At 40.1% G+C, this 24,115-nt stretch overlaps 1 protein-coding gene across 1 annotated transcript in view; it reads left to right on the top strand.

Annotated features, from left to right (window-relative positions):
• LOC127625179 (phosphofurin acidic cluster sorting protein 1-like) overlaps nucleotides 1-24,115 on the top strand; it is a 37,118-nt gene that overhangs the window by 7,251 nt on the left and 5,752 nt on the right. The window contains exons 7-21 of the mRNA XM_052100286.1: nucleotides 665-748; nucleotides 1,215-1,274; nucleotides 2,525-2,655; nucleotides 2,987-3,080; nucleotides 4,269-4,352; nucleotides 4,475-4,587; nucleotides 7,098-7,230; nucleotides 16,059-16,163; nucleotides 16,576-16,682; nucleotides 21,573-21,727; nucleotides 21,851-21,961; nucleotides 22,079-22,196; nucleotides 22,322-22,364; nucleotides 22,494-22,536; nucleotides 23,807-23,951. Coding sequence (XP_051956246.1) covers nucleotides 665-748; nucleotides 1,215-1,274; nucleotides 2,525-2,655; nucleotides 2,987-3,080; nucleotides 4,269-4,352; nucleotides 4,475-4,587; nucleotides 7,098-7,230; nucleotides 16,059-16,163; nucleotides 16,576-16,682; nucleotides 21,573-21,727; nucleotides 21,851-21,961; nucleotides 22,079-22,196; nucleotides 22,322-22,364; nucleotides 22,494-22,536; nucleotides 23,807-23,951 — 1,526 coding nt within the window. The remainder of the gene's footprint in view (nucleotides 1-664; nucleotides 749-1,214; nucleotides 1,275-2,524; nucleotides 2,656-2,986; nucleotides 3,081-4,268; nucleotides 4,353-4,474; nucleotides 4,588-7,097; nucleotides 7,231-16,058; nucleotides 16,164-16,575; nucleotides 16,683-21,572; nucleotides 21,728-21,850; nucleotides 21,962-22,078; nucleotides 22,197-22,321; nucleotides 22,365-22,493; nucleotides 22,537-23,806; nucleotides 23,952-24,115) is intronic.

The raw sequence follows: 24,115 nt of genomic DNA, 5'->3' as shown, positions 1-24,115 counted from the left end.
AAAAAATTATTATCATACTTTTGTTTGTAACGCCCTGTTGAGTGGTGTCCCCTTCCCTCAGTGCCTTTTATATTTATTTTGAGGTTGTGTGGGTTTGTTCTGGTATCGACATTTTATTTTGTTCAGGTCTTGAAAATGTTTTTTAAAAGACTTAAATTTAAGATTAAAAAAGGTCCAGTAACCCTGATTTTGTGTGCATATCACTTTTAATTTGGGATTTTAAGGACATATTTGTTTACTATTGTATGATAAACAATTTTGGCTCTGAGTTTGGTTGCCACTTGATGTCCAGAGTGGATTCTGAAGCAAAACCAGTTTCGAACCACTGCTGTGGCCTGAGTGTGATGAATGTAAAGAAATTGAGGCAGCAAAAATTACCAGCAGTAACCTTGCAAAAAAGAAAAAGAAAGGATTGGAAAGATGTCAGGTCTGAGGTTTGAGCTGCATGTCAAAACAGTACCAATGAATTGGAGACAGAGCATGATGCTGTTGGAGAGCATCATTTTTGTAGGTATTGAGATGTTTTTAAAGCCAAGTCATATTTATTTGTATAGTGCTTTTAACAACACACGTTTAAAAATTATGCTTTAACAGAAAATTAAGCTGTAATGTCTGTAATGTCTTAAAGTCTTCATGAAGAAGATGTTTTATTATTTTTGGGCAGTACATCTATGATGAAGAAGATGAACTGAGGAAGAAGAAACCACGTCGTAAACTCCCCTCCACAGCCTCCATCACCAGAGCTAATGTAAGTGACATCTGCGCAGGCAGAGCTCTCTGTGCCTCCATGTTGCCTCAGGCCTTGTCAAGAGCCAAGAGGCTGAGCAACTGCACATTTCTCCCTTCGGTCACTGATGTTCTTTGCATGTAGCAGCAGTTGCAATAATAGATGCTGCCATTCTTGCAATCATATTGAACCTTAAGGGATGAGGCTTCAGAACACATTATCATGTTATCTGCTTCTTCCTCTCGGATGCCTTCACAAGTCTGTTTTGTTTTCCTATGTGTCTTCTAGCCAACAAGCCTCTAGTCCCTATGCCAGCTTACTGGGCGCTCAGCTTGTTGTGACAGTTTTTTTTTCACTCTCTGCTTGCTGCTATTTTTGTTCCCTGCTGTTGCTTCTCCAGATACGCTGTTAATTTGAGTCTGTTTGCTATTGTTGTTTCTGACTGCCCTGTTTTCTGTCTAACAAGGTGTTTGTGTTTTAAATCCAGCAACCCAACATCAAACAGAAGCTTTTGGCATTGGTGAAATGGTTCAAAGTGTCTGATGAGGTAATTGCAGTCTTTGTTGCTTCCCTATTAACCTTATGTTTATACATTCACCAATTATTTTACTGAAGGTCGTTTTCCTTCCATTTTCCACCAGTCTGTCTTGAAGGATAGGCAACTTTGATTCTCCTTTTACATTTTCTTATACTTTTTTTGATGCACGCATCTTAATCTGATTGGTTGATTTCACTGTGTCGCTCAGTATGTGTGTATATGTGGACATCCCCTTTCTAATTAACAGGTTTAGCTAATTTAGTAATTCTAGTGAAGATAAATCTTAATGCTATAGACCTTTTTCACGCAAGCGTCATCTTTGATGTTTAATGGGAATGACAATGAGGCTGTGAGGGATTGACTTAGCATCTCTTCAATGGCACGAAAGGTATAATGCTGTATAAAGCTCCTAGATCACATCTGGTTTTCCACAACTCATGTTTTCTGGAGTTCGTTGTATCTTCAATGTTCTTGGACAGTGTTTTATCAATGTTTTGACCACAGAATGATCCAAAAACAATTTAAGCTGTCTATCCCTCACAGCCTCGTTGTAATTCCCATTAAAAATCAAAGATGGCACTAGTGTGAATAAGGTCTATGGCATACATTGACATTTTAGATGTGCTTCCACATTGTGGCCACTGTTTATGGAGGGCCCTTTTCTGTTCCAGCATGACAATGCTTCTTTCCAAGTGTAGAAGTTGTTATAGTAGCAGTTACATACTAATACTAGGATGGTGGAAAGGCCCATAACCGATTAATCAGGTTTTGTTGTTTTTTATTCGATTTATAGAATGCTCAAAAAAATCGTATTCTTTCTTTACTATGATGGAGACAGACATAGAGGCTACAAGAGTCCATAGAATGGAAACAAGCCTGAAATACCCTTGGGACTCTTATTTGTAAATAAATGAGATTTGCTCTATATTTATGTATTTACAAAAAAGCTTTTTATAGTGTATATATTGACCAAATTTAAGGATTTTCACCAGATCCTTTTCTATTATTATTATTATTATTATTATTATTATTCACAAGATATGAAGTTGGAGACAGAGGTCTACCTCTAGTAGCAGTAGTATAGTAGGGATTAATGCTTATGGTTTTGAAAGTAAATGTTCAACAAGCACATATGAGTGCGGCGAGCATATACTTTTGCCCACGTTCTGTATATCATTAATGCAGTTGCCATGCTGATGTGTGATTGTTGGTTAATATAATGTATGTAGGTGGGGTTTGGTTTGGATCATGTGTCTCAGGAGCAGATCCGGGATGTGGAAGAGGACCTGGATGAGCTCTATGACAGTCTTGAGATGTATAACCCTAGTGACAGCGGCCCAGAGATGGAAGAAACAGACAGTGTTCTCAGCACTCCCAAACCCAAACTTCGGTATACATCATTCCTTAGCTAGTATTTATGCAATCCTCTGGTGCTTTCAGAAATTGATATAGGGTTTGCTGTGCATCACAGAAATATTTGTGCATACAGTGAAGGAGGTAGTCAATTGATGAAGTGCTATTGTTAAAAGGCTGCTGGTGTTTATTATACAAAATAAACATATTCAAACTGCAGATTTCAAATGAACTGACAAAATATCTTCTGTCTTCTATTCTCTGACTGAGCATTTTTTTAGTCAGATATTGAGTGGGCAAACTTCCCACATCTTTTCCAATTTTCTTATTTTGACCTTGGATCTTTGTGTGTGTGTTTGTGTTTTTAGGCCGTTTTTTGAAGGCATCTCACAGTCCAGCTCTAAGACAGAGTTTGGTAGCTTGAATAGCAGGTGCAGCTCCAGCAAAGATAGGCTGAGCCCTGTGAGTACCTTTCAGAGAGAGAGAAAAAGAGAGATATTATATTAGCACTGGGATCATTGAGCTCTGCTTTGTCTTCTTTGCCTTATTACCTTTTACTGGTATTCTTTATATATTAGTCTTGTTTTTGTAATATTGCCAAAATATAAATAACAAGACAAAGACTATTATATAAAGAATGCTATTGTAAAGAATTTCAGCACAGCTCATTATTCGGCTGCATCTTTGTGCTGATATTTAGTACAACAGCACAATTTGGGCTTTTCACACTGCGCTTAAAGTTTATTGTCTTTTTATTTAACCCCGGGTCAAGCAACATTTCACACTTGTTATTTTAAAAGGGGATTAGCACCTTTTAACCCAGGGTTATAAAACCCTGCTAAAATAGCGATGTTAATATGTTTAAGAAAGTTGTTTAGCAAAAGACAACCAATTGTATAATTCCTCAGAGCTTACCTCATTGAATATTCATGCACATTGTCGTAGTTGTAGAAATGTTCACACCATGTTTACATTCTCTGTCAGAGGGAAACCAGTAAAATGTTTAACAAAATAATTGCCATGGTGAAGAGAAAGTACTCCTATCATTTTGCATGTGTTTTCGTGGTATATTTCAGAAGACGAAAGCCAAACCGAGCTAATTGCTTGGTGACATTTCCACCGAAGAGCAGCTCCAGTGACCGGTTGTATTCGTCCAGTTAATGTTATTGACACTGCAGATTGACAAATAGGAACACTGACCTGTGGTTTACAAATGTACATGATTAAATATGAAACAGGATTTTGTTTACCTATAGGGTTAAGGATGACCCTGGGTTAACAATTTCAAGAGTGTAAAGCCCTATAGAGTGTGATATTGCTTTATTTAACAGTTCTATAAACAAGGTAATTTAGATTAACCTACATTTGAGACAAAATATAACCAGTAATTTTGTCTATTTTAGCAAAAATATTTCCATAGAAGAAAAAACAGGATAAGCTGTAGCTTTTTGCCAAGTAACTTTCAGACATACAAACAAACACAGGCAAACTAAATGATACAAACAGTGAAGCATCGCAGTACTAAATATTAGTACTCTTGGAATGCCAATTGTCCAATCCGAGTAGAGTATTAAATTGTTGTACTGTAAAATACATGACATTATGTCTCATATATTGTCATTTTTCTCCTCCCCATTCATGCCTTTGAAGAAGAGTGAACAGCCTGTTTCTGGTCAAATCCAGCGTTCTCCTAGTGCACATCTAGATGATGCTTTCTCCAACATGGATACACTTGTGAGACTTATTTTGCCACCTTTTCCTGTTTTATATTTCTTTTTTGTCCCCACCTGACCCTTTTGTCTATAGCAATGCCCCTGTTCTCAGTGGGCTAGTATTTATTAACGTTCATCTCGTAGGAATACAATGAAGTGGAGTTAATAGGAGACGGCACCCCTAGCATCACTGTATCTGTGGCGGAAAGGCCCTGGACCCCACAGAGGAGCAGTAGCACCAACATGCCATCTCCCAGGTTAGTGACACACACAAAACCTGTATTTCATGCACAAAGTATGTACACACTTTCTTTTCTTTAACAGTTAGTTCCAATGGTAATAAAACACCTGGAAATGTGATGGAAATTAACAAAATCTTCTTTTCTGTAGTGAATATAAATTGTTCTTGATATGCTCTGCTCTAAAATGTTTAATCACCTTAGTTTTTCTCTTGGTTAGAGCTTGTGTAGAATAGAACTTGCTTACAAGCCACAGTGATGTCCGATTTGAATCCTTCTTTTAACACCCTCCATTATGCACCCCTCGGGTCATTGTTCTACCCATTTTCATTTTGTTTGTTTATTAAACTATCGTATCATTTATCTGAGTGGTATAAGACTTGGTGACTTTTCCTCCACTTGCTATCTATATACAAAAACCTGGACTTGATTCTATAAGTCGAAGTCATACAAATTAACTCGCCATTGGAAAGTAATGTGAAATACTAAAATACAGAGATTTGTTTTTGTCAAATAAAAATCTATAAATCAGACAAAATGCAGAACACAACCACACATACAGTAAATTAAGGGATGAGACTATAAAACATACACACACACACACATACTGGTTTGTTTGATTATAGTAGTGATTGCTCATACACTTCCATTGATTTCATATCAAGCTAATTATATTTTCTATTTCCAAACTCTACCCCTAAGCCTAACCATAACACAAACATGTGTACATCACTAGATTTGAAGATCAACACCATCTGACCCATTTAAGAGTTGTTGTTTTTTATACTGATGAGGACATTTGGCCCTCACAAGTGTTGCCAAACCTGTCCACACATACCACACAGGTCAAAGTCTGAGTCTGACCCCTGTGTGAGAGTTTATGCAAAAATTCTGATGTTTGAAATAAATGTATTTTCTTTGTAGTATAATCAGATCTGACTGTGCAGCATGTTCAGGTTTAACAGCATATTGGAGCATCATTGCAAAATCTGACACTTCAACCCAAGTGGTTTAAAATAAATGCTACAATTTGACAAATATAATATAAAAAAATATAGCCATTGTATAACTTGTGTTAATATATCTAAAAAAATGTTGTTACAAAATTGGCTTATAGAGATCATCCAATGCATAGAGATCTGAAGCCATCTACTGAACATTGCTGTCATTTCATGTATTTTTTTATTTTATTCCAGCAGATGTCACCAGAGACCTCCAGTGCATGACATATTTTGATGTTTTGACACTCTTTAAATTTACTTAAATTAAGGGTTTTGAAGAGAACATAAAATGTTATTTTTTACTTTATTGAGGTTAGTGTTATTTCATTTCTTTCATAAAAAAAAAATTAAATGACGTAAATAAAAACTTTTTCACGAAGAGTACAAGTGTGATTCTAAAACAAAAAGCTCAATGTATAGGTTCTTCTCATTTAATAAATAAAAATGTTTCAGAAATGTGTCTGAATAATTAATTAGCAAATCAGTCTGGATCAAAATTATAAAAAAAAAATCACTTTCCAAAAATGACAAACGACTGGAAGAGTCATGAAAATGTATATAGTGAATGAACATTTCCTAGTCTTAAACTAGATATTGTTCTTGTGTGAGTAAAATTAGCTTGCAAGCAATTGTGTGATGTTTGATTTGTGAGCAACTCAAATATTTTCAATGAATCAGTCAGAATACAAATCGGTTTGATTCATTTGCAAATTAGTCTGAATTACAATAATTTTTAAAAATTATTTTCTAGAAGTCACAAACGTCTGTAAAAGTGATAGAAAACTCATGGAAATGCTATATATATATATATATATTAAAAGGATAATTAGCCTAAAAAACTAAAATTCTCTCATAATTTACAGCTCATATGCCATCTCAGATGTGTATGACTTTCTTTCTTCTGCTGAACACAAACAAAGTTTTGTAGAAGAATGTCTCAGCTCTGTTGGTCCAGAAAGGCAGCATAAAAGTAATCCATACAACTCCAGTGGATGAATCTATGTCTTCAGAAGCTATATAATAGGTGTTGGTAAAAATACAGATCAATATTTAGGTCCTTTTTAAGTATAAATCTCAACCTTTGAACTACCCCAACCAGTAGGTGACGATATGCACAAATAATGTGGCTCACCAAACAACAAAAGAAGAATGTGAAAGTGAAATTGGAGCTTTTAGTAAAAAAGGACTTGATCTGTTTCTCACCCACACCTAACATATTGAGTCTTTTTTGCTGCCTTAATTTGTTTTTTGTATTTCAGAATTCTGGCCACCATTTACTTTGTCTTGTCATGTCCTACAGAGCTGAGATATTCTTCCAAAAATCTTTGTTTGTGTTTTGCAGATGAAAAAAGTCATACACATCTGGGATGGCATGAGGGTGAGTAAATGATGAGAGAATTTTTAATTTTGAGTGAACTATCCCTTTAAATATGAGTGTTCCTCAATCTTTTATTCTCTCCTACACATACTGAGAAAACATTTGGAGGATTTGGCAATAAATAAATTCAGCTGTGAAATTCTCCCCAGGCTGGATGGAGGTCACACCCCTAAACTGAAGCGAGGGACCCCAATGAAAGAGAGACAACTGTCCAAACCTCTCAGTGAATGCACAAACAGCTCGGACAGTGAAAGATCTCCTGAGCTCAGCTTTACCCCTCAGGTAACAACTGCTTACTAAACCAACCACTTAGCCAAGAGCAGCTGCCTCACTGTTAAGTTGCTCTGTCTTAAGCTTAGCAGAATCAATAAAGACCCAAGGGCTTTCTGCTCAGAAAATTGTATGTTTGTGCGCATGTTTGTGTGAGAGGGCAAAGCAAAGAATATGGTGAATCATTTGGGTTGTGCATGAGGATTAGCGAGTGTCAGGATTTGGGTAGGTGTGCTGCCAGAAGAGAGGGCGAGAGAGTGGGTTAGGGAGTGAGTGAGAGAGAGAGAGAGAGTGGGCGATAATTCTCTTTATGTAATTCTGCACTGAGTCTGGCATGATTCAACACCTGGCTTATTTTGCAGATCATTTTGTGCAGAGGTGTGAAAACCTACTCAAGAGCCATTACGATGAAGTGTTGTTTTTAATACTCCCTTCGGTTCATTAAATATTTAATACATTTCATAAAAATATGTTTTTGCCCCTCACCTCTGCTGCTCTTTATCAAATGTTCATGGAAAAAGTGTGCTGTTACTGAGACAGAAATAACTGTGTTTTTGAGTCATCCATAATACGAGAGCCCTTATAGGTGGTGTTATCTATTTATTTATTTTTTATGTTAAAATTAGGACCATAACCAGGGTTTGAAAATTCTGGTGTGGGGTGTTAAAAATTGTACCTTTTTGACATTCTACTCTCTCTCTCTCTCTCTCGCTCTCTCTCTCTGTTCAGTCTGTTTTCTGTGGGGCATAGACATTGTTACATTTAACCTTATTGATTGCATCACGATTTTTTTATAGTTTCTATAGGCTTGGTGTGGATAATTTTGTAATTACTTGTGATTCATACAATTAACACTTATTAATAGTTGCCATATTAATACGTATTATGGTACTGAATGAATGATAAGCAATAAGAACATTGTAAAGAGCAGGGGTTGGGAACCTTTTGTAACTATCAAGCTGTGGAGGTGTGGGTGTGGCAGAGCGCTGTTCTGTGGAGGATGAAGCGGGGGAGATGAGTGGAAAATGATTGCCACCTGTGTTTAACAACTGTCTCAGTGAAGAATGATTGGGACTTTTCTCCCACTTCCTCATTCCTTGAACCTCATTACACTGGTGCCGAAACCCAGGATTGAGGGAGATACGTGTCGTGGAGTCCTCTCAGTTGCCGGACATCATTAAGACCCTCGCTGGCATCCACCAAACTCAACACCAGGCCCTCCTGGAGCTTTGAGGGGAACAGGAACAACATTTTGAGGTGCTCCTGCATGCCCAGGCAGAGGACTGGTGGGTGTTCCAGAGCTTCCTGCCATGGGGTACTCCAGCATTGACACCAGCTGCGATACCCCACCACAAATCACACTGGACAAGCTGGGTCCCCAGGAAGGTCGGGCTGGCCCCAAATGCAGTGGGCGGTCCGCCTGCTGCTGCTTTTGTCGGGGGAGGCTCAGCTCATGGCCCAACAACTGCCGGTGGCTAACCTGCTGGAGTACCTGGACCTGAATCGGGCCATCATACTGCGCGTCGGTCAAAGGTTCCGGGCACCTCTACCCCCCTCTGTGTTTCCTTCCCTTTCCTGCCAGGTTGGCGAATCTGTAGCCACAGGTGTGGGAGGAAGTCTGGGCTAGTGTTCTGGCGCTACGGGGAGCCAGGCCACTTCAAAGACCAATGTTCAGCGATGGATGTGAGCATGTCGGTCCAGGTCCCCAACCCCCACATACCTCCCCAACTGAGCAGGGATGTACCAGATACCTGTGAGTATTCAAGGGGGTACATACCAAGCCTTGGTGGATTCGGGTTGAAGTTAATCCTCGATTCACCAATGTTTGGTTCAGCAGGAGGCTTTGGGTACAGCACATACGGTGAAGGTGAGGTGTGTGCATGGGTATGTTCACAAATATTACTTAGTGCCTGTAGCTATTCAATTTCAGGGGCAAAATATAGAATAGATGTGGCGGTTACTCCTCGTCTCACCCATCTGCTGATTTTTGGTACGAATTGGCCAGGATTTCAGTCGTTATTGGGGGGTTTATATGCGGATGAGTCCTGCACCAAAGTGTCTCATTGTGCAGTGTGCGATTCGCTGGCTGGGGAGGCGGTGCTGGGGACATCTGCGTCAATTCCGCATCAGGATGACGCAAGGAAGGGGGAAGTCCTGGCTTCCCTAGCCCTTAGAGGTTTCCCTGCTGGGGATTTCCCTCTGGAGCAGACACAACAAGATCCTGAGGCACGCCTTTGATCAAGTGAAAATGATAGATGTCAACGCCTCCAGCAAGACATTGCACTCGCATATCCATCCTTTTCTATTATACATGATCGGATGTATCGAGTAATGCAGGGCGCTCAGGCAAAAGAGGATACAACCCAGTTGTTGATACCAAAGAGCCGCCAGGAAATGTTATTCCAGACGGCTCATCATAATCTGATCGCGGGGCACTTAAGGTAATAAAAAACACTAAACCGTCTAATGACCCATTTCTATTCGTTGGGCATTCACGGAAATGTTCACAGTTGGTGTGCGGTATGCCGTGAATGTCAACTGGTGAATCCTCCGGCCCCTTTGAAATAATTGTTATGGACCTCGTCAGGCCATTAGAGCGGACTGCACGCGGCCATCACTTTGGGTTGGTTCTGGTGGAATACGCAACGCGATATACAGAAGCAGTAACTCTACGAAACATTTCAGCACGTAGTGTTGCGGAGGCACTCTTCAGTATAAGTATTGCTACCCACGCCAAGCTCTAAATTACTCGCAAAGTGGCAAAGGCCCTTTGAGGTCATGCGGCAAGTCGGGAAGTTGATTATGAGGTGACACTTATGGAAAGAGGTGGAGCACGTCAGATTTACCACATTAACCTCCTAAAGGTCATCGCCCCTCCCTTCCGAATGGCGTTCGCCCATCCCTTAGGACCGACTGACCCATGTTCAACTGCTGTTCACATGGAGAGGCAATCCCCATTACTTTAGGTAAGGTGGTCCAAGAGAGGGAGGAACTTGGCCCGGAGGTGAGTTTAAAAATCACCAATCACGTCACCCCGGTTCCAAATCGTGGACGTTGCCAAGTTGCAAGGAGAATTCTCTGATGTGTTCTCGCCTCTTCCCGGGCGTACAAATCTCATACAGCACCATATCGAAATGTCCCCGGAGGTAGTGGTATGCAGTCATCCCTACCATTAAACCGAACGGTGTTCGCCCATCCCTTAGGACCGACTGACCCATGTTCAACTGCTGTTCACATGGAGAGGCAATCCCCGTGACTTTAGGTAAGGTGGTCCCAGAGAGGGAGGAACTTGGCCCGGAGGTGAGTTTAAAAATCACCAATCAAGTCTCATACAGCACCATATCGTCCCCGGAGGTAGTTGTATGCAGTCGTCCCTACCATTAACCCGAACACAAAAAAAGGTTGTGCGGGATGAATTGAGGGCTATGCTTGACACGGGGGTAATAGAAGTATCCCACAGTGATTGGGCCAGTCCAGTAGTCTTTGTCCCTAAGATTGACTGACCGGTTCGTTTTTGTGTTGATTATAGAAAAGTGCTGTCAAAATGTAATTAATCAAATAGCCTAGCCTTCATCGTGGTCAGTTTTTGCATATTTGGTATATGTAATATTGTAGCCTGTAGAGTCACTTGACGCAATGCGAGGATCATATGTGTGAACGGCGAGCTCTGCACACTTTGCTAGTTTTAATAAATGTTATGACATAAACCGGTGAGATTCGATACACACTGTTCCATAACTGTTCTAGGAGAAAAAAGTCAAAGATTTCAAAATCCTCATTCTCTAGAGACATTAAAAGACACTTATGTGCTGAAGCTGACACCCCTGAGCAGACCTGGGAGTCGATTTGGTTGGAGAGATGCGGGAAATGTGGCAAGAGATGCTGAACATGTCGGCAATGCTGACGAAGGTTGTTGCTGACTTGGAGGATCTTCCTGTGATACATCGATCGATCACTGCCATGGAGGCAAAATTTACTGATGTGGTCACAAGAGTGAGGGATGGATAGAAACAGATCCATTATCTGGAGTCATCAAGAGGGAATTATCTGCTAATCCACTAGCGACCAAGGTGGATTTGAAGCATATATGGGAGAAGTTGGAGCACATGGAAAACAATATCTGGCGGAATAACTTCCGAATCGTTAGAATTCCTGAGGGTGTAGAAGACGAAATTGGTGAAATTCCTGGATGGGCTCTTTTCGAATCTGCTCGACATAACAGGCCATAAGCTGGAAATCGAATGAGCTCACAGGGTTCCGGATCGAAGATCTATGGTAAGAGACAGGCCCCGATCAATTCTGGCCAAATTTCTGAGATCATCCGATAAAGATCTTGTGTTACATGAGGCGAGGAGTAAAGGAAGGCTTTCTTGGAAGAACCACAGAATTTTCTTGTGAGAAATGTGAGAAGAGAGAAATGTGATCGATTCAAGGAATGCAAGAAACTTTTACATCAAAGGAAGGTCACTTTTGCACTGATATTCCCGGCCAAATTGATAATAGATGCTAAGGATGGCCGTAATACATTCACATGCCATGTCCTTCGTAGAGTCAATGGAGTGAGTAAGCCATCTTGTGGTACTCATGTTGCAGCTGAACTCACTGAACTTCCACTTGACAGTTTGAGAAACCTGCACATGTTTTTGTGCTGGTGTCATCTATTGGCTGGAGTTTATTTTGTGGAGTATTTCTTGCAAAGTCACTGGAGTAAGTAAGTAATTTGCTTGTACTCATGTTGGACCGGTTCACTGAACATTCGTTTGACTGTTTGAAGAATCTGCACATTCTTTTTGTGATGGTTCCGCCAAGTGGCTGGATGTTCAGGGTTTGATTGTTGCAATAATGTTGGAATGTGGTCTTTATAATCTTGTCTTTGACACAAAATAAATGTTTTGTTATATGTCAAAATGTAAAATGTAATATTAGTGGATTGTCTCCCTCCATGTGGAATGTGAATGGGTTGGGGCACCCCATTAAAAAAAGGAAGGTTATTTCTCTTCTTAAGCTTAAGAAACATGATATAGTGTAGAACGTGGAACTGGAACGTGGAGCAGAGACTAGCCTAGGCCGTGGAGCAGAGGCAGGCCTGGACCGTGGAGCAGAGGCGGGCCTGGACCGTGGAGCAGTGGTGGGCCTGGACCATGGACCAGAGGCTTGCTTGTGACATGATATGGAGCCGTCTGAGGTTCGGCTGAAGCATGGTGTGGAGAAGTCCGGGGTTCAGCTAAGACATGGCGTGGAGCTGTCCAGAGTTCGGCTAAGACATGACATGGAGCAGACAGGTTCAGTTGTGACATGGCATGGAGTAGACTGTGGCTCAACTGTGACATGGCATGGAGCAGGCTGAGGCGTGGCTGTGACGTAGCATGGAGCAGGCTGTGACGTGGCATGGAACATGCTGAGGCGTGGCTGTGACATGGCTTGGAGCAGGCTGTAGCGTGGCTGCGACATGGCATGGAGCAGGCTATGGCGTGGCTGTCACGTAGCATGGAACATGCTGAGGCGTGGCTGTGACGTGGCATGGAGCAGGCTGTGGCGTGGCTGTGACGTAGCATGGAACATGCTGAGGCGTGGCTGCGACTGGGCATGGAGCAGGCTGAGGCTTGGCTGCGATGGGGCGTGGAGCTGACTCTGGCTTGGCTGCGACATGGCCTGGAGCTGACTCTGGCTTGGCTGCGACGTGGCCTGGAGCTGACACTGGCTTGGCAGGGACGTGGCCTGGAGGTGACTCTGGCTTGACTGTGACGTTCAACAAACATTTCAAAATAAAGGACATAAACAAAACATGAACAAAAACACATCTAGATGTTATAATGATGTTAACTGATAAATAAAAACTGTATGGCTTTATTTTTGAAGACATTCTCACTATGCAACATTTTTCATAAGTACCTAAAACTTTTGCACAGTACTGTATAAAACAGAGAGAGTCTTATTTTACCATTACTTATTTACCTCGGTCACTTATGTTAATAATGCTCTTAAAGAATTCCATCTTGATCTTTATAGTTCCACATCTTCATCTACTGAAGAGGATATTAGAAAATGTGTGGAACTTCCCCATTAGAACTTCCTAAACTGTCGGCTGAGCAAAAAAATTATTTTGATTCTGAGATTACCTTGGAGGAGCTTGGTGAGGTAATTAAGGCCTTGCCTATAGGCAAGGCTCCAGGATGGGTTTGCCGCTGAGTTTTTTAAACCTTATGCTGCAGAAATGGCTCCACATTTGCTAGAAGTTTATAAGGAACCATTAAAGAATGGAATGCTTCCACCAACCATGACACAAGCCCAGATCAGTCTGATTCTTAAAAAGATCAAAGATCCAAGCGAGCGTAAGATTTTTGGTGGTGTGTTCAGATCTCAAAATTTTGGCTGAGGGTTCAGAGTTTTATGTGTGCCATATTTGGAACTCAAATTTCATTTTGCCCCAGATTCTGTATTTTAGGTGATGGGACGGTCATTAATATAGGGGATAAATACATACAAAATTGGGTCCTTGCCAGTGTTATTATTGGCAGACAAATGATTCTTAGGGGATGGAAGTTGGCTGGAGCGCCCTCATTTCAAGAGTGGCACACATAGATGGGCAGGATGGTGGCATTTGAAGGAATTTCTTATAGAAGATTTGTTTAATAATAAATAAAAAAATAAAATAAATCGGGCAACTATTTGGCATTTTTGGAGGGGCAGTGGAGGGAGATTTGTAGTTTTTATATATACAGTCAGGTCCATAAATTTTGGGACATCAACACATTTCTAATATTTTTGGCTCTATACACCACCACAATGGATTTGAAATGAAACGAACAAGATGTGCTTTAACTGCAGACTTTCAGCTTTAATTTGAGGGTATTTACATCCAAATCAGGTGAACGGTGTAGGAATTACAACAGTTTGTATATGTGCCTCCCACTTTTTAAGGGACCAAAAGTAATGGGACAGATCAACAATCATAAATCAAACTTTCACTTATTAATACTTGGTTGCAAATCCTTTGCAGTTAATTACAGCCTGAAGTCTGGAATGCATAGACATCACCAGACGCTGGGTTTCATCCCTGGTGATGCTCTGCCAGGCCTCTACTGCAACTGTCTTCAGTTCCTGCTTGTTCTTGGGGCATATTCCCTTCAGTTTTGTCTTCAGCAAGTGAAATGCATGCTCAATCGGATTCAGGTCAGGTGATTGACTTGGCCACTGCATAACATTCCACTTCTTTCCCTTAAAAAACTCTTTGGTTGCTTTCGCAGTATGCTTCGGGTCATTGTCCATCTGTACTGTGAAGCACCGTCCAATGAGTTCTGAAGCATTTGGCTGAAAATGAGCAGATAATATTGCCCGAAACACTTCAGAATTCATCCTGCTGCTTTTGTCAGCAGTCACATCATCAATAAATACAAGAGAACCAGTTCCATTGGCAGCCATACATGCCCACGCCATGACACTACCACCACCATGCTTCACTGATGAGGTGGTATGCTTTGGATCATGAGCAGTTCCTTTCCTTCTCCATACTCTTCTCTTCCCATCACTCTGGTACAAGTTGATCTTTGTCTCATCTGTCCATAGGATGTTGTTCCATAACTGTGAAGGCTTTTTTAGATGTTGTTTGGCAAACTCTAATCTGGCCTTCCTGTTTTTGAGGCTCACCAATGGTTTACATCTTGTGGCGAACCCTCTGTATTCACTCTGGTGAAGTCTTCTCTTGATTGTTGACTTTGACACACATACACCTACCTCCTGGAGAGTGTTCTTGATCTGGCCAACTGTTGTGAAGGGTGTTTTCTTCACCAGGGAAAGAATTCTTCGGTCATCCACCGCAGTTGTTTTCCGTGGTCTTCCGGGTCTTTTGGTGTTGCTGAGCTCACCAGTGCGTTCTTTCTTTTTAAGAATGTTCCAAACAATTGATTTGGCCACACCTAATGTTTTTGCTATCTCTCTGATTTTTCAGCCTAATGATGGCATGCTTCACTGATAGTGACAGCTCTTTGGATCTCATATTGAGAGTTGACAGCAACAGATTCCAAATGCAAATAGCACACTTAAACTTAACTCTGGACGTTTTATCTGCTCCTTGTAAATGGGATAATGAGGGAATAACACACACCTGGCCATGGAACAGCTGAGCAGCCAATTGTCCCATTACTTTTGGTCCCTTAAAAAGTGGGAGGCACATATACAAACTGTTGTAATTCCTACACCGTTCACCTGATTTGGATGTAAATAACCTCAAATTAAAGCTGTAAGTCTGCAGTTAAAGCACATCTTGTTCGTTTCATTTCAAAGCCATTGTGGTGGTGTATAGAGCCAAAAAGATTAGAATTGTGTCGATGTCCCAATATTTATGGACCTGACTGTGTGTATGTGTGTATATATATATATATATATATATATATATATATACTTAAGTGATTCCTCTTGTCTGTTTTTTTGTTATTTTATTTGTATGTGTGTATAATTTCATTTTGTGTTAGGCCACTGGATGTTTGTAGTGTGAGGGGGAGGGGAGATGTTCAGGGAGAGGTATATATAATTTTATAGAATTTTATTCTTAGAGTGTCTGTTCTGTTTCTTCAATCCTGTTTTCTAAATCAATAAAATGTTAATATAAAAACAAATACTATTGCCTGTACTACAAATGGCATTGGAGTGGGGTGGAAGGAGTGGTAGGAGTGTTTTGGAAACCTGTTTAGATATTTTTAATTATACTTGCCCATTTGTTTTGTGCAGCTAGTGACATGCAAATGAAAAACTACCCCTTTTAATATTTAAATGCTTAAATGCTGGTTTGAGAAAATTAAGGCAGACAAGACGTTTTCAGTCCTGCTGTTTTTTGACTGTAGATGCCAAGGAAGATAGTGTACGACCAGCTGAACCATATCCTGCTGTCAGACAGCACCCTTCCCGACAGCCTAATCCTAGTGAACGGTAGCGAATGGCAAGGACAGGTCAGTACCAATCTATTGAACTTTCTGTATGCCTCTGTCTTTTTTACCATCCTACACCGAATCTGTTGAAAAGAAACAGCTTAAATCAGCTTAAGTTGGTTTGCTGATCTTAGCTGGTCTATCAGTCTGGTCAGACTGGTCTGTTTTGCTGGTTTATAGGGGGACTTGTTTTGGGCACTTGTCAATGGGTCAGGCCAGCCGACTGATCAGCTAAACAACTGAAGACCAGCTTTACCTGGGTTGGGAGGCCAGCTAGACCAGTTTAAATCAGGTTAAGACTAGCAAATTAGATGGTGGTCTCATTGTTAAAGCTGTAAAGAATTGTGGTCATTATGATATATTTATCCATCCTGAGGCTCTGTCAATGGTGAAATAATGAGTGTTTGGTTGATGTGTGTGTGTGTGTGTGTAGTATGTGACTGAGCTGCTGCAGGCCCAGAAGCTACCAGTGGTTTGCACCTGCTCTGGATCAGAAATCCAGGCCATCCTTTCTGCTCTACTCACACGCATACAGAAATTGTGAGTGTAACCGTGCCAGAAGCTTTGAGAATTAACATGCATGTGAAAAGACATGGTCTTTAGTGTTGGCAGGCTGTCATATCTAATAACTGTAAATATTTTTCATCCTTGTTGTGGTTTTTCCCGATCAATTTTATACATTTCTCCAGACTCAGGATTCTCAAGGATTCTGAACACTTTGTAATTGTCCTAAACAAATTGCATATTTTTCTTGATTTTCATAATTTTCTCAAAAGGCTACACACAAATTTCTCTGATCTAAGATTCATGCTTTCAAAACTGTTAACACAGACAACTAAATTAAAGTCAGATTCTCAAATGCACATGCCAGGTTGTCAAATCCCTTTGAATGGATATCTGTTGTGTTAGTAATGCAAACAGCAAAGAAAATGCAATTTACACATTTTTTTAACACAATTATCATAACTTTGCTATCTATTACTGTAAAGGGGTCAAATATGAAAATTCAGAGCAAACAAACAATTAGGAAGAGGAAATACAAGACAATGAAAAGGTGCAAGCTGAGAAGAGGTAGAGGGCAAAGGAAGGCGATAGAAGAAGTGAAAAGAAAAGGGGAAGGTTTTCAACACTTTTAGAGGCGAGCATTGAAATTGTTGAGGAAAGACCAAATGGAGATGCTGTAATTATGGTGAACAGAGAGAGGACAGCAGGGTGGAAGAGGAATGACACAGAAGAGGCTCAAATTATCTGAGATTCCTCTAATTGATAATGTTATGAATCATGGCACAAAGAGCTTGGCCTAATGCAGGGGTCCGCAATGGGGAAGGTACCACCCCCCCAGGGGGCGTTGAAAGGAAGCAAATTTATCAGTCATAATAAACAAATCTATCGCAAAGTTCCTCTTTGTACGCATTTGTACTGTGGTTCATCTGATTTTGAAGTCTAGTGACGCATTTGAATTATCTGGTTTAGCAGCATCAAATACACATGCTGAGACACAACCTCGGCTAATGCACCTGTATGGCTCTGTAGATGGATACGGCTCAATGGACAGAGCATCGCGAGCGCAAAGCTCTTAAAGCTTGTGCTCTTAAACTCGCAGCTTTGCGAGAATCAAAAACCATTTGAATTCGGCAGAGAATTCTACATCATCACCCTTGAATTTACTATAGTAATACTAACTGTATTTTAGGCAGAAATAGATTTTGAATAAATATTATAATATCACTACTTCAGCTCTATTAAATTTGTCATAGGCTAGATTAGAGGATTGAGGGAATATGATTATTTTTTGTTACAACGTATAAATATTAAGGGGTTGTTCATAAAAAAAAAGGTTGAGAACCAATGGATAACGTGAACAGATCTACAATGACTTCAATCACAACAAAAAAGAAGAGGGAGGAATGGCATTGATCTGCATGCCACAATTAATGTCCACAATTACTACACCATCCGTGCTTTTATTGCTGTCTTATGTAGATCCATACAATATAGCAAGAAAAGCAGTAAAAAAAAAAAACAATTCTAGAAATGTTATGAAAATACACCGAAAAACTTTTATTGTGGATAGTAGAGTTGTGAGTCTATAGCTGAAAATGCTATGAATTCAATGGAGTACACATCTATGGTTTTGATGTTAGTATTTGATTTTAATAAATGCATTATCAGGAAATAATACAGTTCTTAATTTTGCTGTGAAATTGAATTGTTCAGCCAAATTAAGTGTCTGTCGGCTGTGGGAATTGTTATGAGAGCATTGACTATAGTTTGGAGAAATGTAGTAATATGAATCACATTTATGCTCTAAGTTTAAGGTTCATATAAACAGTCTGGCACAACATGTTCTTATGATTCTACCAATTAAAAGCTAGAGCTAAATACTGTACATTTTGGCTTACTGCAGTGGTTCTCATCTGATTTGATTTCAAGTGGCATCACAATACAGTACCAAAATTGAGTATCATACAAAAGTGAACAAAATTGTCCATAAATCAAATATATTGGTTTATTATTAGTTTGTATCTATGTTTGCAGTTTGAATTCCAATGATTTTACACACTCAGCAGCCAATAATTCACTGCACAATAACACATTTTTAACGAGGTCTGGGTTGAATTTTCTGTATTTTCTATTTCTGCTTTGTAGTTTTGTTCATGGTTTTTGAGGTTGATGTCAAGTCATGCAACCTGTCACAACAATAAATGATGCATATTGCTCTGTCCCTAGAGCAGCTTTGGGACTCCCTGATCACTGTCTAGTTATCTTCTTCCAACCTACAGGCAGAATCAAAAATCAGCTAAACTAGTAGTAAAGACTGTAAAGATATGGACCAATGAAGCAGAGCTGGAACTACAAGCCTGCTTTGACTGCACTGATTGGAGTGTATCTGAGGCTGCAGACACCAATCTGGACGAGCTAACAGATAATGTGACATCATATATCAGATTCTGTGAGGACATTTACAATCCTTCTAGGACTTATTTAACATACAACATTGACAAACTATGGTTTACAGCAGAACTCTGGTAGCTTCATCAGACAAAAGAGGTGGGGATAAAATCTTGTACATTCAGGCCAGGAACACACTGAATAAGGAAAGCAGAGTGGCTAAAAGAAGCTATTCTGATAAGCTGAAAAACAAATTTTCAGATAATAACCCTGGATCAGTGTGGAGTGGCCTGAAACAATTTACTATCTACAAGACTTCTACCCCCAACACTGTAGTGGACCAACAAATGGCTGACGATCTGAATGCGTTCTACTGTAGATTTGAAAGGCCCAATCTCACACCCGCTCTGATCTTCAATTCACACAAACATCAACACCTCCTGTAACCCCCCTCATCCCCCTCCTGCTACTCAACCTGCACTTAAGATCTGAGAAGAGGAGGTGTGCCATGTCTTCACGAAAACAAAAGACAAGGATAGCACAGGGCCCAGACAGTGTTTCACCCTCTTGTCTAAAATCCTGTGCTAACCAGCTGGCCCCCATCTTCACACTGATCTTCAATAGATCACTGGAGCAGTGTGAAGTGCCATGCTGCTTCAAACGCTCAATCATCATACCTGTCCCAAAGAAACCCAAAATCACAGGACTTAATGACTACAGACCCATCGCTGTGATGTCTGTGGTCATGAAATCATTTAAGAGAATGGTGTTGGCCCACCTGAAGGACATCACTGGACCATTTCTAGATCCCCTTCAATTTGCTTATCGAGCAAACAGGTCTATGGATGATGCAGTCAGCATGGCAATGCATCATATCTTGCAACATCTGGACAGACCTGGGACATATGCAAGGATCCTTTTTGTGGACTTAAGTTCGGCTTTCAACACCATCATCTTAGCTGTTCTCCGGACTAAATTACACCAACTCTCTTTTTCCACATCTATCCGTCAGTGGATAATCAGCTTTCTGATGGAAAGGCAGCAGCTAGTGAGAATGGGGAAATTCACTTCCAGCAAATGTACAATCAGCACTGGTGCCCCCCATTGATGTGTGCTCCCCCTTCTACTCTTCTCCCTTTATACAAATGACTGCACTGCTAAGGACCCCTCTGTCAAGCTCCTGAAGTTTGCAGATGACACTACTGTCATTAGCATCATCCAAGATGACTATGAGTCTGTATATAGAATGGAGATTGAACTGCTGGCTCACTGGTGTAGTCAAAACAACCTAGAGATGAACACTCTCAAAACGGTGGAGATGATTGTGGACTTTACGAGGAACACCCCGACACTGACCCCCCTCACTATTCTGAACAGCACTGTGGCAGCAGTGGAGTCATGCAGATTCCTGGGCACTAGCATCTCACAGGACCTGAAGTGGGAGGCCCACACTGACTCCATTGGGAAAAAGGCCCAGCAGAGGTTTTACTTCCTTTGCCAGTTGAGGAAGTTCAACCTGCCACAGGTGCTGCTGATACAGTTCTACTCAGCAGTCATTGAGTCTGTCCTCTGCACTTCAATAACTGTCTGGTTTGCTTCAGCTATGAAATCGGATATCAGAAGACTACAAAGGACAGTTCGGACTGCTGAGAGGATTATTGGTTTCCCCCTGCCCTCCCTTCAAGAACAGTACACTTCCAGAGTGAGGAAAAGTTCTGGAAATATTACTCTGGACCCCACTCACCGAACCCACTACATTTTTGAAATGTTGCCTTCTGAACCATCAGGCTATCCATCTCATGAACAGTTAAAACTGCCCCATTGAACAATAATTAATGTGCAATACACAGCTTAGTTATATTTGTTCAACAAACCATACCTCTTCTGTCATTACATTCCCTTGCTTCTGTATATAACAGATTTGTATATTGTGTGTATATATATATATATATATATATATATATATATATATATATATATATATATATATATATATATTAGTCTTATTGTGTATTTCTATATATAGTCTTATTGTGTATTTCTATATATACTTTTTTTTCTATTCACTTTTTCTTTTTCAGCTTTTTTTTATTATCTCTGTCTTGTTGCTCTCTTGTTTGTGCACTGGAAGCTTCTGTCACCAAGACAAATGACTTGTATGTGTAAGCATACATGCCAATAAAGCTCATTCTAATTCTGATTCTGTTCATGCTGACATCACCTAATTTGGCTAGCTATATCAAGTGATGGATTAATTTGCGACAAAATAACATGGCATTTGATTGGATGTGCAGCCTTTGACGTCAACAGCTAAATTTATGGGAGATGTTTTCCCATCCCTTTTAATCTTAATTATGCACAATTATATGGTAAGTTGCATTTTATTTTTTGCATCAAGCATTGCTTTTTCCCTGTTGTGCGCAACCATAATAGAACAGATTATTTGAGAACCACTGGCTTACTGCACTTGCACCTGTTTTTGGGACTGCATTGAGATCTTTTGATTGTTCTTTCTGTGTTCTCTCCTCCTGGCCACAGCTGTAACTGTAACTCTGTCATGCCCAAACCGGTGAAGGTGGTGGTGGTCGGAGGTCAGAGCTACTTTGGAGTTATCTTGAGATTTTTCGTCTTTCAGTTGGCCAACAAGATGTCTGACTGGCTCAGCCACATGAAGTTTCTTGTGGTGCCTTTAGGTACCTCTAGATAACCTCTAAACATAGTGTTACCCTTGACTAGCTCAGAGCTTGATGATGATTTTGATTAATTAATAAATTAAAATAATGTGAGCTCCATGCTGAGCTTGGGTCTCTTCTTAGGCTCTCACCCTGTGGCCAAACACCTGGGTTCACTGGATAACCGCTACAGTTTCTCCTTCCTGGACAGCTCATGGAGAGACTTATTCGGCCTCTCTGAGCCTCCTCAGACTGGTACTTACATGACAATGCATATTTGAAAACAAACTTTTGAAACAAAGTTTTTTGATGGTTGCATTTGATATGTTGCTTTGGCATTTGTCCATTGGATTTGTTTTTATATCTATTTAGCCTCATCCTCTGCTGAATTTGTGGATGTGGCAGGACGAATTCTACAATACATCAATGGGTCTACAGTCACTCATCAGCTCCCTATTGCTGAGGCCATGCTGACCTGCAAATATAAGACGTGAGTGGGACAGGACATACAAGGCTGTTATTTTTTTAAGTGATTTGGCTATTAGTACAATTGCTGTATAATTTACCTAGCTATTTCTCTAAGTTCAGCTATTTTTTATTTTATTTATTTTCTAGGCAAGATGATGATTCTTACCAACATTTTGTTCCTTTTGTGGGTGTGAGTACATTCATTGTCAATTATTTTAAAAATATAATAATTTAATTGTTTCATTTTAAACCTTATTTTTCCTTATGTGGCAACATGTATTCAGACATATGTAATTGTATTATCTTTTCCATGTAACAGGTAGTCAAGGTGGGATTGATAGAGCCTAGTTCAGGATTTTCAGGTTTGACATGTGCTTCTTTGTGTCTAACTACATAATATTCAGCAGCATTATTATATTACCTTGCTGATATAAAACAGCTTAAGCTTGTTTGCTTGTCTTGCCTGCTCTCTCAGCATAGTCAGGCTTCCCTGTTTGCTTGTTTTAGAGGGGTTTTGGGCTCATGGGAACTGGTCAGGCTGGGAAAATCACTTAAACCAGCTAAGACCAGCTATGACCAGGTACGACTTAACTGAAGACATGAAGGAATAGTTCACCCAAAAAAGACAATTCTCTCATGATTTACTCACCCTCATGCCTTCCCAGATGTGTATGACTTTCTTTATTCTACAGAACACAAATTAAGATATTAAGAAGAATATTTCAGCTCTGTAGGTCCTCACAATGCATGTGCATGGGTGACAAAATGTTGAAACTCCAAAATCCACATAGAGGCACCATAAAAGTAACCCATATGTCTCTGTGGTTAAATCCAGGTGTTCAGACACGATATGATAGGTGTGGGTGAGAAATAGATCAATATTTAATGAATTTAGTTTTTGTCATAAATTCTCCTCCTTGCCCATTAGGGGGCGATATGCAAGAAGGATGTGAATAACCAAAAACAGAAGAAGAATGAGAATGTAGAAGTGGAAATTGACTGAACAGGTTAGAGTATTTATAGTAAAGAAAATTACTTAAATATTGATCTGTTTCTCACCCACAGTTATCAAATTGCTTCAGAATATATGGACTTAACTGGATTTAATAGTATGGTATTATTTTGCCCTTATTTAGATTTTGGAGCATACATAAATGATGAGAGAATTTTCATTTTGGGGTGAACTAATGCTTTAAGGGGATAGATCACCCAAAAATGTTAATTCTCTCATAATTTACATACCTTTATGCCATCTTAAACTCGTATGACTTTCTGAAGATTCTTTCATTGAAATATGGTGTTTATATCCATACAGTTCAAGTGAAAGTCCAAACTCCAAAAATGCAGCATAAAGATAAATAATCCATGTCATTTGAAATGATATGATCAGTTTTGGATGAGACCAAAATGTAACTCCTTTTTCACAATAAATCTTGACATTTGCTGTGTCCTCGGCACGATCATGAGAGAGGCTTGATTATACTTCCTTGCGCTTGACACATGCGCAGAGGCTCTACGCATGCACCATGTGCAAGGAAGTTATAGGAATTTAAGACATCATGAGCAAATGAAGAGAGAATTATTCTTTTTGGGTGAACCTATTCCTTTTAAGAGTTTTTTAACCCATTGTAGGTGGAGATTGTGAGGAGGGTGTGGCTTTGAGCTTGGCAGTTCCCTCGACGTCTCCCCCTGCTCATGGATCACCCACTGGAATGATGAAAGATTGTGTCACGCCACCCCCATCGCCATCACTAAGCGGTGGATTGGCTGCTCATGGGTAAATGTAACGATATCACATATCTACACACTCACAATAGCCCTACCTCTGCTCTTTCTCACATTGCTATGGTTTACAGCTGTATAATCGCTTTAATAAAGATTTAATTAAAAAGTAAGCCCCCAAAACCCAATCGTTGTCAAAGCAATGGATGAGCCATTTTG

This window comes from Xyrauchen texanus, chromosome 31, assembly GCF_025860055.1.
Source record: "Xyrauchen texanus isolate HMW12.3.18 chromosome 31, RBS_HiC_50CHRs, whole genome shotgun sequence".
Lineage (NCBI taxonomy): Eukaryota > Metazoa > Chordata > Actinopteri > Cypriniformes > Catostomidae > Xyrauchen > Xyrauchen texanus.
This window is presented reverse-complemented; position numbering and strand designations above follow the sequence as displayed.